The sequence below is a fragment of the Acinonyx jubatus genome, chromosome A2, assembly GCF_027475565.1.
Source record: "Acinonyx jubatus isolate Ajub_Pintada_27869175 chromosome A2, VMU_Ajub_asm_v1.0, whole genome shotgun sequence".
Lineage (NCBI taxonomy): Eukaryota > Metazoa > Chordata > Mammalia > Carnivora > Felidae > Acinonyx > Acinonyx jubatus.
In genome coordinates this window covers 72,244,440-72,261,768 of record NC_069383.1, presented here as the reverse complement: position 1 = coordinate 72,261,768, position 17,329 = coordinate 72,244,440, and the positions used below count along the sequence as shown (strand labels likewise).

The window sequence follows — 17,329 nt, the reverse complement described above, 5'->3', positions numbered from 1 at the left end:
CTTCCTTCCCCAGTAAGCTTTTTATTCCCCCAGCCCGGATTTTTCAATCTGATTCTACTTTATTCTATTTGTCTAATTTGCAATACCATAGCATCAAAAACAGACTGTGCAGACAACACTTGCCTAAATCTCTGGCCAATTGATCCATTTCAGACTGATGATAAGAGATTTATGCTATCATGATCCAGTCATCACAGAATTGTAATCCACTGTTGTTCTAACATTACCCAAACTGGAACTCTTTGGAGTATCAATTTTGAGAAGTTCATTTGCCTGATTCACAGCCTTATTTTCTCTAATACTTTCGATTAAGGAGGAAGGAGTTTTCCCAGTTCTCTTTGGCTGACTCCCAATGCAGAGTCCCTGGCAGCCAGATCAAACCTCTTCCATTCTTCTCTAAGCCCTGATTCCCCCAGCATGGGCTCTGCAGACCCTGCTTCCTCTGCTCCACAGCTCCCCGCTCCATCTCAAAAGAGGCTGCCACAGGTAAATGTTCCAATGCTTTTCTCCAGTTTTGGAAAAAAGGGCCCTGGGCCTGTCCAAGGCCATCCCTCCTCATATCCCTACTTATTTTGATTTTTTTTCCCCATTTCTAGTACCTTCACTTCCTTCTGCCTTCAAATATGCCCCAAATTTCCCCTGTCCTGAAAAGTGAAAAACCAAAAAGTAAAAAAAAAAAAAACAAAAAAAACGTACAACCTTTGCCTGCCCCTGCTGTTTCTCTCCTTCCAGAGATGAAGCAACCAGACTTCTCTCAGGGTCTGGCCTCTCCTTCCACAATGTCCATTTTTGCCTCCATGAAGTCTGGACTCTGTTCTCCTTGCTTCTCCAGATCAGTGATCCAGTAGTTGTCAGATTTGTTGGGTTTGTTATTGCTTTTTTGTGCCTTGACCTTTGAGTGTAGGTTACATGAAACAATGTGTATTTTCAAGGGCCTAGAACACCACAGCCCTAAGTGAATTATAGCTACACTTCATCAACACCTTCCTGAAAGGCTTGTCTGGCCTCCATAATGTTATGCTTTCACTGCTCTGTTTTCATGTCCCACATTCTTTTTCTTCCTTCCATATCCTAATTATGGCATTTCCAAAACTTGGTCTTTGGACTCCCCTATTTATGTCATTCCTATTTCATCTGTTCTCTCAGCCTCAGTTCTTGCTTGTGATGGCCCCCAATTACCTCTAGCCCCAAGCTTCATCTCCTGAAACTCTGCCAGATTAACATTTCCTCTCTTTTCAAGTAATCAAAATATCCAAACCTACTTTTATCACATCACCTCACAACTCCCCAAGCCATTTCTTTCTTTCTTCAGAAGGCTTTACTTTAGTAAGTGACAATTACCCACAGTAAAAACCTGCCCTGAAGAATCATCCAATCATACCTCAACCTCCATCAAACCTTTTGGCCATTATCATGGTCACATATGATTGACTCATTCTACCCCATTTATCAACTGTCCTTTCGTGCCTTCCGTGTATTGCATTAGCTCTCATACAACCTTCCTCTCTAACACCTCCCTTCTCTTCTCTAGCCCACCCACCATAATGCAGACTAATTCTCCTAAAGCACTACCTTCACCATGATACTGCAATCCAAATCTTATGCCTACAAGATAAAGGTCTGAAATCCTGAGCCTGAAAGTTGAGGTCCTTAATCACCTGGCATAACCATTCCTCTACATAAATCTTTCTTTCCAGCTCCCTCCCTGAGCCACCGGAAGCACACCAGGTGTGGGCCTGCTTCATGCCTTTGCTCATCCTGCAGACGTGACTTACATGCTTCCTGCTGGGGCGAGCACCAGAGACTGGCTGAAATTAGAAACAAGTGAGGCAAGGATGTAGCCACAGGTTCATTTGGATGGCTCTGAAACTGTGAACTTTTACATCTCAGTGAAAATTTTCTCATCAAGCATCTCACACCAACAAGGTGAGAGACTCCAGAAGGGATATAAAGACCTGTCTAATCTATGACCTTCAGGAACGTAATCAAACCAGTTATATAAGATATGTATAAATAAATAAGTGATGGAAAATGCTATGAGACTTCTTACTGCAGTGGGTATGGAGCTTCACTTTTGCAAGATGAAACATTTGTTGGAGATGGGTTGCACAATACAGTGAACGTACTTAACACTACTGAACCGTAAAAGAATAGTTAAGATGGTAAATTTTGTTATGTGTGTTTTATCATGATTATTTTTTTAGTTGTTCCAGACAATCAGTGGAGGTGGTTGCTGAGTTAAGCCCGGGAGTATAGATGGGACAGTGACAATATAGCTGATACTCTATCCTGAGCCCTTTTTGCACATTAACTCTCTTAATTTCCTCTGACCCCTACTAGATAGATACTACTATTCTCTCCAGTCTGGCTCTGGAATACAGGGAAAAGGTAGAATTCTTTAGTTTCTCTTACTCAAAAAAAAAAAAAAAAAGGTCAGATGCCAAAATATTTAAAAATGTCCACAGAATGTCCAAGAGAAGAGAATGGGTACATATAGGTTTCTGTAATCAAATTTATTCATGTAGAGAGATGTTGTTTACTGCTTGAAATACTGCCTGGAAAACTTCAACACTGTAATGGGCATCTTGCAAATGTTTGTAAGCATGTAATTTTGATACTCATCAAATTTATAAAAATTAGTATTTATAAAAATTAGAAATGTCCCCCAGATAGTTTTGCAATGTGACAACAGAACCAAAAATATCACAGCTACAGCTACCATCTACTGAATGCTTGATTTAACTTGACAAAAAGTAAGTATCTTTAGATATTTTTGTTAACAAAAGGTTTATGAAGTGGTAACCTCATGTCTGAGCCTGGCAACATTTCAGAAGCATCCCTCCTTCCCTTTTTTCAACATGAACCAGTTTGGCCATATGACTACCGTGCCAGTCCAATCAGTTCCAAAATAAAAAGGAAAAGGTTGATTATGTCCAAGTAGATGTTCAGGGCAGCAAAAACATACTCCTCGGGGTGCAGGTCAGAGTGATGGTGGCGCCCTCCCACCATGAGCTGCACATCCATCACCAAGTACTTAAAGAAAAGAAGGAAGAATTAGCTACAGAAATGGTATATTTCTATCAAATAAGTATCCTAAATTACCTGGAGAAAATATTTTAGCATCAGTAAAATATACTGCATAAAGTCGATTTATGGCTAAGTTAGGTTATTTTTACAGCCTCAACCATTCACTATGTCCCGGAGTTTGTACTCTATTACACGTGCTTCATCCTCCTGAGGCCAGCAGGATCAAGTCTGTGAGCCTTCTTTTGCTTTCCAAATCCAGAAAACTTTGTTCCTTTAGCCAACGAGGTGGGACAATTGGACACAGAGATAAACTACAAACTGCCCTGTATTTGTGATTTTCCCACATGTTCTTGGTGAACCAAGAATGAAAATAAAGATGGTTCCTGACCCTTATATTGATGTGCAGCAATAATGCTGAAATTCTTGGAGCTTTGGATGATAGCATTTTTCAAACCTTGCCATTGGAATGGCTTTATGATGATGTTAGTATTTCCAAAACATAGAATGAGGGGAAGGTGGGATTTGTATATAGTTAAATATTTCCCCCAAATAAAAAGTGTAGCTCAGCTGCAGTAGGTAGAATGAGGAGCTCCTAAAACTGCAGGAAAAGAGCCAGAGAGCTCGCTCACCCTTGTGTTTGTGGCTGGGTGAGCAGCCCTGGGCAGCATGAGGACATTAGAGGAGGTTTCCTTAGAAACCCCTCGGTCCCAGGCAAACCAAGGACAGTTGGTCACCCTAAAAAGCAGGCTGCACAGCAGCTGAGCTTCCAGACTTCATTTATAACCCTGAGGTCCTGACTTCTACAGAGAAGCGCTTTTCTTTCTTCATCCCCTCCAAGAACTCCTGAATTTACCTTATTTCTTCTCATAAGAGGGATAATAACTTCTAATCGTTTCACAGACATGCCTTGGTGGTTAGGAGTACACCTTCCAGGTGAAATTATGTTTTTGAAGGCAAACAGGAAAGTGAGAGTGAGATGAGCTGGGATCCACCTGTCCCCCTCCCCCTCAGGGAGAATGGGGTTCAGGACACAACCCAAGACACAGCCAGCCCACAGGGAAGCCCCAGTTGGGATTCAGATCCCCAGGGGCATTTGGGAGTAACACCCTGCCTCACTCCCTACAACTCTGGTGGTTAAGCATCCCCTCCCTACCCCGCTGAAAAAATGTCAATGTCCCTCTTGCTTTGTCTGTTTAGTGTTGGGTAGACCTGTCTGAGGCTACAAGAATTTTTGCTCTGCCTCCAAACTGGGAACAGAAACACCAATGTACTTTTGCATGGAAACAAACTAAGCCTGAAACAGAACACAAGAAATATAACAGCAGGCATCAATTGCAAAGGCTGAGAGCATAAGAGTAAAGGAAAATGAGCACAAGTTAGTTCCTTTCGGTATTAGGAGAAGAAATAAGAAAACTGAATTATACATACATAACTTCCTGGTCTAAATTTTTCTGACATTTGAAAATAGACAAGACATAATTCTAATAAAAAGGAACATGATGAAGCAAAATGTGGATATTTTTAAGCCGGTGATAGTATGTGGAGTTTATTACTCCATTCTTGGTACTTCTGGGTATGTTTGGAAATGCCAAAAATAATTAAAGGAAAACCTAAAATATGTGACATGATAAAAGCATAAAATGGAATACCATGTGCCTTTAAGAAAGAATGAACTTGGGGTGCTTGGGTGGCTCAGTCAGTTAAGTGGCCAGCTCTTGGTTTTAGTCAGGTTATGATCTCATGGTTTGTGAGTTTGAGCCCCACATCAGGCTCTGTGCTGACAGCACGGAGCCTGCTTGGGATTCTCTCTTTCCCTCTCTCTCTCTCTGCCCCTCCTGCAATCTCTCTCTCTCAAAAAAAAAAAATAAACTTAAAAAAAAAAAGAATAAGCTCAATCCATGACTGCTAATATGTGAATACCATTATTTTTGAGTGAAAAAGCAAAGGTAGAACCTTCTATATAGTATGATCACACTAAAAAGAAAGAGAGAGGGTGGGGGGTAGGTGTGAATGGCCAACACAACATTAAAGGAAAAAAACAACATTGGAGGACTGATTCTGTCTGACTTCAAGACTTACTATGGAGTAAGACAGTATGGTATTGATGAAAGAAGAAACAAATAGATCAATAGAACAGACTAGAGAACCCAGAAATAGATTCATGTAAATATAGTCAAGTGATCTTTGACAAAGGAGCAAAGGCAATACAATGGAGCAAAGATAATCTCTTCAACAAATGGTGCTGGAAAAACTGGGCATCCATATGCAAAAAAAAAAAACAAAAAAAAAAAAAAAACAAAAAAAACAAAAAACTTAGACAAAGACCTTACATCCTTCACAAAAATTTGTTTTATCATTGACCTAAGTGTAAAACACAAAACTATAAAGCTCTTAGAAGATAACAGAGGATCTTTTACCTAAGGTATGGTGGTGACTTTTTAGATATGACCCCAAAGGTATAATCCATGAAAGAAATAATGCATAAGCTGAAGTTCATTAAAATTAAAAACTTCTGCTCTGTGAAAGACAATGTCAAGAGAATGAGAAAACAAGCCATAGATGGGAGAAAATATTTGCAAAAGAAACATCTGATAAAGGACTGTTGCCCCAAATACATACACACACACACACACACACTTAAAACTCAACAATAAGCAAACAATCTGATTTAAAAAGATCATTACTTGTTCTCTGGGCTGAAAAACATAAGCGATACCTCACCAAAGAAGATACATGGATGGCAAATAAACACATTAATAGATACTCCTCATCATATGTCATAAGGGAAACGGAAATTGAAACAACAATAAGATACCACTATTAGAATGGCCAAATTCGGGAACACTTACAACATCAAATGCTGCTGAGGATGTTAAGTAACAAATTCTTATTCACTGCTTGTGGGAATGCAAAACGGTACAACTACTTTTGAAGACAGTTTGGCAGTTTCTTAAAAACTAAACATACTTTTTACCATCTGATCCAGTAATCACACTCCTTGCTATCTACCCATTGGAGTTGAAAACTATGTCCACAGAAAAACCTGCACAGGGATGTTTACAGCAGCTTTATTCATAATTGCCAAAACTTGGGAGCAAACAAGATGTCCTTCAATAGGTGGATGGATACATAAACTGTGGCACATCTAGACAACGGAATGTTATTCAGTACTAAAAAGAAATGAACTATCAGGCCATGAAAAGACCCAGAAGAACCTTAAGTGCACATCACTAAGTGAAATAAGCCATTCTGAAAAGGCTATATACGGTGTGCAACTATATGACATTCTGGAAAAGGTAAAATTTGGCAACAGGAAAAAGATTGGTGGTTGCCAGGAGTTGGAGGTAGGGGAGGAACAAAAGGTGGAACACAAAGGGCTTTTAGGGCTTTTAAACACTCTGTATGACATCATAATGATGGAACCTGTCAATATATATTTATCTAGACCCATAGACTGACTGTACAACACCAAGAGTAAAGTCTAATGTGAACTTTAGGTGATTATAACGCATCAATATACATTCGGCAATGTAACAAAGGTACCACCCTAGTGAGTGATGTTGATCCGAGGGGAGGCCATGCGTGTATAGGGGCAAGGGATATGTGGGAAATGTCTGTGCCTTCCTCTCCCTTTTGCTGTGAACTTAAAAGTGCTCTAAAAATTGTCTTTATAAAGAAAAATAGGGGCGCCTGGGTGGCTCGGTTGAGTGTCTGACTTTGGCTCAGGTCATGATCTTGCAGTCCATGAGTTTGACCCCGGCATCAGGCTCTGTGCTGAGACCTTGGAGCCCGGAGCCTGGAGCCTGCTTTGGATTCTGTGTCTCCCTCTCTCTGCCCCTCCCACACTCATGCTCTGTCTCTCTCTCTCTGTCAAAAAACATTTAACAAATTTTTTAAAAAAAGAAAAAGAAGAAGGAGAAGGAGGGAAAGGAAGAGGGGGAGGCATAGGAGGGGAAAATGAAATACTGACTCTAGTTGACTCTGGGCCTAGCACTTGTCAATGCACAGACCATATTCTTTGTCAAAGAGAGGGAGAAATTAGACTCACAAGTGAGAAGAGTACAGTTCCAAGTCCAGCATACAATAGGTGCAACCACTGCAAAGAGAAGAAACAATTGTATGTTAAGAAAAAGGTCTGGAATAACGAAAGGGCTCACTTAGTTTACTGCTGTCAGATAAGGACCCAGTATTAAGGAAAGTCACATCTGTGGGGAATTTCACCTTTTTGAACATAGGGGTCCACAGCATCTACTCAATTCCATTCAGCAAACACATGAAAACTACCCTTGCCGAATCAGTTTTGCTAGATAAGTGCTAAACATCTCACGCATGGTAGGACAAGTAGAACATACTAGATATGGTTCACTTTATGCACCATTGCTTAGCCCTTCTAGGGCGTCTGCCCCTATACTCACTCTTGGAATGGGTGGCTCTGCGAAAATCGTGACCCTCATATACCCTAGCTAGGGCTAACTGACAAGAGGTGGAAGATGTCTATTCCAACAGCAGTGACTCTCTTGACTGACCAGAAAGTAAGATCAAACAGATGCACCAGGCCAGTCAGAAATCAATTCCCAGAGGCTGTTGCATCATCAGCTACTGTTGGGGCTATTACTATACAGAGAAGGCTGATCAACTCAGCCCAAGAGAGGAATGTAGGATTTCCATTTCTGTGAATCCTGCTGCTTCTTCCCACCTAGGAGTTCCATGAGCTTCCCTGGGTCTTTGCCTCGAGTTAGTCTGGGTAGTGTCTGTTCCTTGCAACCAAAACAGCCCTGATCAGAATATGGGACTGATGTGAATGCCAAAGGGGTTGGCTCTATAGAGGGAGAGGATAAGAAGTGGTATATAACATCTGAGAAAAATAATGTCATTCACTCTTCAGGACAAGAAAGCTCATCCTAGACAAATAGAGCATTCTGCTAACCAGGGAAGATCCTTGGCCGATGACATAAACCAGGAGTCAGTGACATAGTGTGGGAGGGACAGTATTTCCGGAATGAGCTAATAGTAAGAAAATACCTGATTACTGGAGTCTGAAGAATTCAAAATTGCCAAAGTCAAACAAGCCTGTATACTTACAACAAGGCTCTGTCAAAAGTCTTCCCTTCCATTTAAACATGTGTGTAAGATTAAATATTGTAAATATTTGTGAAAGGAAGTTTACAGGGGGAACAAAGGTTTGTCTATCTAGTAGGAAACACTGTTTCTTAACTGCACCTAAATGGTATTGTAAAGACCTATGGAACCAACCTAATAAATATTTGTATTATTCCTACCAATTTGTATTATTATGGCTACCAGCCATAATAATAAATGGAGAGCTGTGTGGCCTTTTAAGGCACATCTTTGTTATATCTTCGAGTTTACCTCTAAAATATAGATACTACAAAAATAAATAAAAATAAAATAAAACAAAATCTCCCTAACTATAAGTCTACATAGTCATTCATAAAGCTAAACCAATTCAGGCTTAACTCTTAGTTATATGTCTGAAGATCACTTAACAAGTCTATTTGTTGCCAAAGAAACTCTTGGATTCAGCAGTTGGGCCAAGTTGGCCTTAGGGCTTTAGTCAAAAGGTCACAGGCTCCAGGCCAATCCTCAGTGGAGCTGGCTGCCCATAGGGTCTCCCCACAGGGGCCAATGACAAGCCGGGCCCACACCCCCTCTAGCCTCCATCCACAGATTGTGCGCTGGGAAGAGCATGCCACTGGCGTCCCACAGATCTGGCTTTCATTCCACCCCTATCACTTACTCCTTGTGTAGACCTGGGTGAATTATTTAATTTCTCTGAGCATGTGTTTTTAGCTAAACAATAGATGACACATGTACTTTTCATAAAGGTCATGAGAATTAAATGTAATGCCTATGAGAAAACCACAGGCTTATATCTGATATCTGGTAAGAAGTCAGTGAATATATATAAGGAAGAAAGGAAGGAAGGAAAGCAAGCAAGCAAGCTGGAATTACTCTACGCTGCCATCGGGAAAGTCTGAAAAGCCCATCACTCCACTTTCATTACTTCAAACAAGCAGCACCCAGGTATAGGAGAAGTCTGACCAGCCCTATGGGTAGGTTCACCCCAAGACCCTCTTAGGGAAAGACAGCTATAGTCTAGAGAAGTAGCTCCATTTTCATGCCCCACACTTCCAACAGGACCTCAACCACACCACGCTGGGCGGCTCACAGACCTCCAGCTACTGGGAGGTGCCCCGCCGCTGTGCTGTGCAGCCCACTGCAGTGAGTTTCTGGGCCACGCCTATCACTTGTCAGTCACTGGGGAGCAGCAGAGTACTTCCTGGGAGACACAGGACTACAGTCAACTTTAGCTCAAGGAACCTCCCCCTCACTCCCCCTACAGCCTTGCTGAACCTTCCTCGACTTCATGTCTAGAATGTTCCCACTGCCCACCTTCCCTCCCCTTCACCTGGTGTCAGATGTGCTGTGGTGGGGCACGTCTTCCAACCCTCAGAGGCTCCCCAGCCCCTTTTCTCTCACAGACACTTCTCCCGTTCAAGTCCTCACCCAGTTCACCCAACCAAGTGTCTGCTTCACAGAAGATCTAGGCCAACACAACCAGCACTTTGCCCTCTAACAATTCTCTGAGGTTCCCAAACGAGATCCCACTTACATATGAGCGTATGAAGAGGAAGAAAATTCCATAGATGAACAGTACGAAGAGAAAAACGAACAGCATCCCATTTAGCATGGTGAAATCCCACTGAGGAAACAGAACACAAAAACAGCTGACTTATCATCTGGAAGGAATTTCAGGAGGTTTAGAGATGCACCTTATGCCCCACAGATAGAAATTGGCCCATTTGCTAATAATCTACCCTGGACAATTCTGAGAACCACAGACATCCATTTGCCCCTATCACTGAAAAACACTACATTAAAAAGTGTGGTGTTGACTGGAATTTGCTTCATGAGGGAGAAGAAGGTAGGAGTATGGATGAAATAACAAGAGCCGTGGATACATGAGGGCTCATTATACTATTCTATTTTTGTATTTATAGGAATAGAATGTACATTTGTATGTACAGTATGGTCATATTTCCGAAAGCATGTGCATAAAATACAGCAATGAACTGGGCGCCTTTCCATGTTTGTATGCATATATTTTAATAAAAATATATACACTAGGCTTTCAAAAATTATTGCTGATTCTTTTGTAATTTTGAAATTTATTAATATGCTTTTTGGTTTTGCCTTCATAAATCAGGGATGAAAACAGCCTGGGGAAGCTGAGGAATTTTTTTAAACAAAGGGGAATATTCATCTTCTGACCTGAACAGAATGATATTATACAGCAAAAGAAGACCCTTGAATCCATGATACTTTCTTGTAAGAGCTTTTTCCTAACTCCTGTATGTCCCCCCTCACTCCTTACTTCTTGCACACCAAGAGAATAATTGGAAGCACTAGGTTTCCACATGTGGTTCTCAAACCAGCACTATCTGGGAAATGCAAATTATTGGGCTGTGTCCCAGACTTTCTGAAGTAGCAACTCCAGGGTGTTCAGAATCTGTGTTTTAACAAACCCTCCAGAGGATTCTGATGGCTGTTTAAAACATGTATGTCTAGAGGGGCGCCTGGGTGGCTCAGTCAGTTAAGCATCTGACTTCGGCTCAGGTCATGATCTCACAGTTTGTGGGTTCGAGCCCCGCATTGGGCTCTGTGCTGACAGCTTGGAGCCTGGAGCCTGCTTCAGATTCTGTGTCTTCCTCTTACTCTGCCACTCCCCTGCTTTCTCTCTCTCAGAAATAAACATTTTAGGGGCGCCTGGGTGGCTCAGTCGGTTAAGCGTCCGACTTCAGCTCAGGTCATGATCTCGCGGTCCATGAGTTTGAGTCCCGCGTCGGGCTCTGGGCTGATGGCTCAGAGCCTGCAGCCTGCTTCTGATTCTGTGTCTCCCTCTCTCTCTGCCCCTCCCCCGTTCATGCTCTGTCTCTCTCTGTCTCAAAAATAAATAAAACGTTAAAAAAAATTTAAAAAAAGAAGAAGAAATAAACATTTTACAAAAAATTGTTAAAAAAAATTTTTTTTAAATGTTTGTTTATTTTTGAGACAGAGAGAGACAGAGAATGAACGAGGGAGGGTCAGAGAGAGAGGGAGACACAGAATCCGAAGCAGGCTCCAGGCTCTGAGCTGTCAGCACAGAGCCCGACGCGGGGCTTGAACTCACAGACCATGAGATCATGACTTGAGCCGAAGTCGGATGCTCAACCGACTGAGCCACCCAGGTGCCCCCCCAAAATTGTTTTTAAATACTTGTCTAGAGCTATGCATTCCATACTTGTGGCTAGGTAAGCATTCAAAGTGTGGCTAGTCTGAAGCAAAGTATGCTGTAAGTATAATAATAAAATACACACTGAATTTGAATTTTAGCTCAAAAAAGAATGTAAAATGTCTCAATATTTGCGTTATATTGTTTACTGAAATGTTAATACCTTGCATACACTGGATTAAATAAAATATATGATTAAAATTAAATTCACCTGTTTCTTTTTGCCTTTTTTTTTTTTTTTTTTAACGTGGTTACTAGGAAAGTCAGAAGCCAGAAGGCGAAGAAGCTACAGAGGTGAGGCCCACAGGACAGCAGTGAGCAGGAAGGAGGAGAGATAAGAATGGGTCAGGAAGGGCCAAAGGAACACATCTACACACTCCCTTGTGACAGAAATCTTTTTCGGTGATACATACTTTTGTTTGAAGAGCAAATAAAGTGAGTGATAACGTCACCAGAGCAGTCGCTGCTGTTGCCCACAGCACTTCCTCTGCATTACAGAAACTAAAACCAGAGACTGTGATTATTGTTCACATACATACAAAGAAAAGCAAACGCGAGAAAGGAAATATGTATCAAAGACTTACACTGAAACGGCTCCCAGCAGCAGACCTTGAAGAACTGTCTAAAGACAAAATTCACAATCAGAACCCTGGTCCCATAGGCCCAGAATCCAGAGATGATTTAAAGAATGTGTGTTGGCGGGGTCTAGGGAGCGAGTGGGAATATGCACAACCCCGGTGCCCAGAGCTACGGGAAGGTTAATTATGGGACAAAAATAGTAGAACTAAACATTTACCTAACATTCCCCTGAGCCTGACAAGATTCTTCTATTAGTAAAAATTCCTTAGAATGCAGGAGTAACTTTCAGCATATTGATTGCATTAAATATGTGTTAGTTAGGAATATGGAAACCATAACAAAAGGTTTATCTGTAAGACCAGATCAAATGGGCCCACCCACACAGACACACCTTAACAATTTATCAAAGCAGGACATTCTGTTTTCTACTAATGCTTCACCAACAGTTTCAAGTGCTGACCTTTCCTACAGGGCTTGGGTGAGAGTTGAAAACTTCAAACCCCAGATGAGGGAGGAGGATTGAGACCTTTTCAGGACTGGGAATGGGGCTCCAGGACAGATCTCTACAGAGGGTGGGGCTGCACCTGTAGGTGCCCATCCAGGGCTGGGAAGAGGGCTGCATTGAGGTTGCATCAGGCCGGAGGGTTTCCATGGTTTGCTGGGACCACGTGGGAGAGGGGCAGGTGCTGAGAGCCAGCAGGTGGTCAAACCAGAGACCAAAAAAACGCAACGAGGTTGTAGCTGGGTTCGTGGTCAGGCTCCAGGACAGTGGGCAGGTGGGGTGAGGCAACAGTTAACAGTGACTGAAGGGCCTGAGAACATTCTCCAGCTGGTAGGGAGCTCCACCAGAGGCAAATCCAGAAACTCGGCTAACCCTCTGGTCCATGGCAAGAGCCAGGAAAGAATGCTCTGGTCTCCAGGAGTACAAATGAAGACACATTTTAACCATGGTGCAAGGACTGCTAGAGTGGCTTTGAACTTCTCCAGCTGGCCAACATCATATAGGATAAGAGACGAGAAAAACTGGAATCCTGAGAGTCCTGGATTGCATCTTTGCGTTTCCCAGACTCGGTGAGTAGTTGCCTGATCCTCTTCTTTGTTAAATCTACCAAAGCTGTCCTTATTTCCACCACAGGTTAAAAACAGTGTATCTGTTCCATGTATACATGATTGTTTTTTTAATTTAATGTTTATTTATGTTCGATAGAGAGACAGAGTGTGACTCTCTGGGGGGAGGGGGAGAGAGAGACAGAGACTGAACTGTAAGTACGAGCCTGACATGGGGCCTGAACTCATGGATCATGAGATCATGACCTGAGCCAAATTTGGAAGCTTATCTGACTGAGCCACCCCCTAGGTGCCCCTACACATGATTTTTTTTTAAGTTTATTTTTTTTAATTATTTTTTTTAACGTTTATTTATTTTTGAGACAGAGAGAGGCAGAACATGAACGGGGGAGGGTCAGAGAGAGGGAGACACAGAATATGAAACAGGCTCCAGGCTCTGAGCTTTCAGCACAGAGCCCGACGCGGAGCTCGAACTCACGGACCGCGAAATCATGACCTGAGCCGAAGTCGGCCGCTTAACCGACTGAGCCACCCAGGCGCCCCTAAGTTTGTTTATGAGAGAGAGAGAGAAAGAGAGAGACCACATGCAAGTGAGGGAGGAACAGAGAAAGAGGGAGAGAGAAAATCCCAAGCAGGTTCCGTGCTGTCAGCTCAGAACCTGATACAGGACTCAAACCCACAAACTGTGAGATCATGACCTGGGGTGAAATCGAGAGTCCGATGCCCAACTGACTGAGCCACCCAGGTGCCCCCACATGATATTTTAATAATGTGCTTGCTTCCAAACTTCCTAAGATTTTCTTCTTCTACTTGCTCAAATGCTTCATGTTTTTCCATCTTTAGCAGCACATAAGTGTGTGTGGGGGGGGGGGGGGATAGTGGGAGGAAGATAGGGCTCAGAAGTAGAGGGAGAGAGAATGATTTAAAGCTGGAAACCACCCTTCAGTTTTCCAAAGAGGAGAACAAGAGGCCTTAGAAGTCAAACCTGCCTGATGGCTTCAAGAACACAGACTCAAAATTCTATGGGACAAAAGCTGTCTTCGGTATGTGTGCTTTTTTCCCCTCAACTTCTCTTCTGAAATGGTTTCTCCACATATTTCCTAATCCTTAGACAAAACATAAAGTCTACAAAATGCATCTAATTCCTTGCCCCTGTATATTTCTTAAGCTGTTCCCTGCTTTGGGATAAACAACAAAACCTCAGAGATGAGAGCTTTGATCTCTTCTTGTGATAAACATTAAAAACATGGAAAATTTTTAAATAAAAAATTCAAGTATTTTTAGAAAAGTACCTCCTCTCCCCATCCTATCACCTCTGCTCTAGGACTAGGCTCTAGTATAGTTAGCTTTCTATGCCTGGCTTTTAACCTGCACTTCTTCCTGAGTGTCCAGGAACTAGGAAACCCCATCTGCCCCCCCCCCCTCGAGTGATGAGCAAGGTATCCACACCAGGTAAGAAAGGCCTTTCGATGCGCTGGCAGCCAAGGAATGCCCAGATGCCCAGATGTGGGCATCAGAGAGCTAGTCTCCAGAGGAGGATGTGCTTCCCAACATATAAATCACATTAGACACTGAGCTATCTGCATGCTGAGAATGTCACCACTGGTCATGTGTCCTTACTCTCTTTGACCACCCGAAGGCACAGGCCCAGATCTAGGCTCATCATACTCAAGTGCACAGGATTATGCATTTTAAATTTTTTTCATTGAAGTACAGTTGACATACAATACTGTGTTAGTTTCAGGTATATAGCACAGTGATTTGACAATTATATATGTTGCAAAATGCTTACCACAGTAAATACAGTATCAACTGCCATCATACAATATTATTGACTATATTCCCCTGGAACTTTCCATCCCTCTCATTCATTTATAACTGGAAGTTTGTAACTCTTAAAATCCTTCACCTATTTTGCCGATCCTCCCCATTCCCACTCACAACCACCAGCTTTTTCTCTGTATTTGTGAATCTGGTTCTGTTTTGTTTGCTTATTCATTTGTTTTGTTGTGTTTTGTTTTGGGTTCCACATATAAGTGAAATCGTATGATATTCGTCTTTCTCTAACTTATTTCACTTTGCACTTACCCTCAAGGTCCATCCATGTTATCACAGATGGCAAGATTTAATTCTTTCTATGGCTGAATAACATTCCATTGTACATATGTCCACATCTTCTTTATCCACTCATCTATCAGTGAGCACTTAGGTTGCTTCCATATCTTGGCTATTGTTTTGTTGTTGTTCTTATTTTAGAGAGAGAGTGAGAGATTGCACTTGAGGTGGGAAGAGGGGCAGAGGGAGACAGAGAGGATCTTAAGCAGACTCCATACTCAGCGCGGAGCCCAATGGGGCGCTTGATCCCACAACCCTGGGCTCATGACCTGAGCCGAAATCAAGAGTTAGACACACTCAACCGACTGAGCCACCCAGGGGCCCCCCTATCTTGGCTATTGTAAATAATGCTGCAATAAACATAGGGTACATATATCTTTTTCAATTAGTGTTTTCATTCTTTGGGAAGATACCCAGAAGTGGAATTAGTGGATCATATGGTATTTCTAATTTTAAATTTTTGGAGAAACTCCATACTGTTTTCCACAGTGACTGTACCAATTTATATTCCCATCAACAGGCCAAGAGGGCTCCGTTTTTGCCACCACTTATTTCTTGTCTTTTTGATACTAGCCATTCTGATTCGTGTGAAGTGACATCTCAATGCATTTCCGTAACTAGTCACCTTAAGCATCTATTCCTCTGTTGGCCATCCATATGTCTTCTCTGGAAAAATGTCTATTCGATTCTCTGTAAATTTTTAATTAGATTTTTTTGGTATGATTTTTTGGTAGATTTTTTTAGATTTCATTTGTATGAGTATCTATCTATATAGCTATATAGATAAGATATAGATCTATATTAGCTTCTTCTAAGATAAATCATTTGCAAATATCTTCTCCCATTCAGTAGGTTGCCTCTTTGTTTTGTTGACGATGGTTTCCTTCACTGTGCAAGAGTTTTTAATCTGATGTAGTCCCAATTTTTTTGTTTGTTTGTTTCCCTTGCCTGAGGAGACTGATCCAAAAAAATATTGCTAAGGCCAATGTTACAAGAGTTTACTGCCTATGTTTTCTTTTAAGAGTTTTATAGTTTCAGGTCTTACACTTAGGTATTTAATCCATTTTTATTTCATTTTTGTTTATGGTATAAGAAAGCAGTCCAGTGTCATTCTTTCTTCCATATGGCTGTCCAGTTTTCCCAACATCATTTGTTGAAGAGACTGTCTTTTGTCCATTGTATATTCTCATCTCCTTTATAGATTAATTGACCATATAATTGTGGGTTTATTTATTCTATTCCATTGATCTAAGTGTCTGTTTTGAGCCACTACCATACTGTTTTGATTCCTATAGCTTTGTAGTGTATCTTGAAATCTAGAATTATCTTGAAATCTGGAATGGTGATACCTCCGGTTTTGTTCTTCTTTCTCAAGATTGCTTTGGCTATTCAGGGAGCATACGCATTTTGTACACTAATCTAACCACTGACTTTATTTTCCTACCCTTATTTTTCCTTTCATCAGATTTCCCTACCAGTTTATCTTATCCTCTTATATTGTGGGTGTTTTTATAAGCTACCTCAAATCTCATATGGAACCAGATGAGGAATAAATCAATTGGTACATAAATCTTCACAATGGAAGGGTGCTGAGTTCCTGGAATCCTTGTGGGCAGCACAGAAAGGAACTGGCTACAAGAAAAGGAGCCACACATTTTCTGTGGCCCAGAGAGAGCAGCACTGATCCACAAAGAAAGGACCTATGTGGTGAGACCTTGTGAGTGGAAGCCCCACAGGAGGCGCTGGTCAAACAGGAACCAGACCGTGCTGAAATGAGGAGAGCCCAGGACCAGAAGCCCCAGCCTCACCCCCAACTCTCTGGAAAAGCCAGAGGTGCAAGGTGGGGAACTAAGGGAACCTGCGCTGACCTGGGTTTCTGCACCCAGTGAGACTTGAAATAGAAATAAGAGAACTCTTACAAAAATAAAGTATACTTCAAACACATGAGTTTGTGAACTAAATGTGGAATCCACTCTCCATAACAGAATGTATTTGTTGTGCCCGGCAGAGGGCCATTAACAGTCAAGTTAACTGTTCCTGAAATGGAGCCTGGATTCTGAGCAGGTTCCCCACGTGGCCTCCCAGAGGCAAGGTCGCTGGCAATAAGGACTTGCTCAGTGTCCCCAGATTCTCTAGCTTTAGTAAAAGGGCATGGATACGATCTCATAAACAAGTTTATGACTTTGTTACAGCCAGGATTGAGCCCAGAGGACATCTCACAAATAATTTCTATCTCTATTATTCCAC

General features: G+C 41.9%; 1 protein-coding gene and 1 long non-coding RNA gene across 4 annotated transcripts in view; one reads left to right on the top strand and one right to left on the bottom strand.

Annotated features, from left to right (window-relative positions):
* Positions 1-2,737: 2,737 nt before the first annotated feature.
* TMBIM7P (transmembrane BAX inhibitor motif containing 7) overlaps positions 2,738-17,329 on the bottom strand; it is a 31,890-nt gene continuing 17,298 nt past the window's right edge. For 2 of the 3 annotated variants that reach the window (XM_053218466.1, XM_015066514.3), the window contains exons 7-11: positions 11,905-11,942; positions 11,734-11,821; positions 9,662-9,751; positions 7,076-7,123; positions 2,738-3,033 (exon numbers count right to left, since the gene is read on the bottom strand). In XM_053218466.1, the coding sequence (XP_053074441.1) occupies positions 2,881-3,033; positions 7,076-7,123; positions 9,662-9,751; positions 11,734-11,821; positions 11,905-11,942 (417 nt within the window). In that variant the 3' untranslated portion in view covers positions 2,738-2,880. The remainder of the gene's footprint in view (positions 3,034-7,075; positions 7,124-9,661; positions 9,752-11,733; positions 11,822-11,904; positions 11,943-17,329) is intronic. The other variant, XM_053218465.1, reaches the window with a different exon arrangement.
* LOC113603035 (uncharacterized) lies at positions 9,251-11,771 on the top strand. Its single transcript, XR_003424568.2, has 2 exons — positions 9,251-10,377; positions 11,579-11,771. It is a non-coding gene; the product is annotated as an uncharacterized LOC113603035 (long non-coding RNA).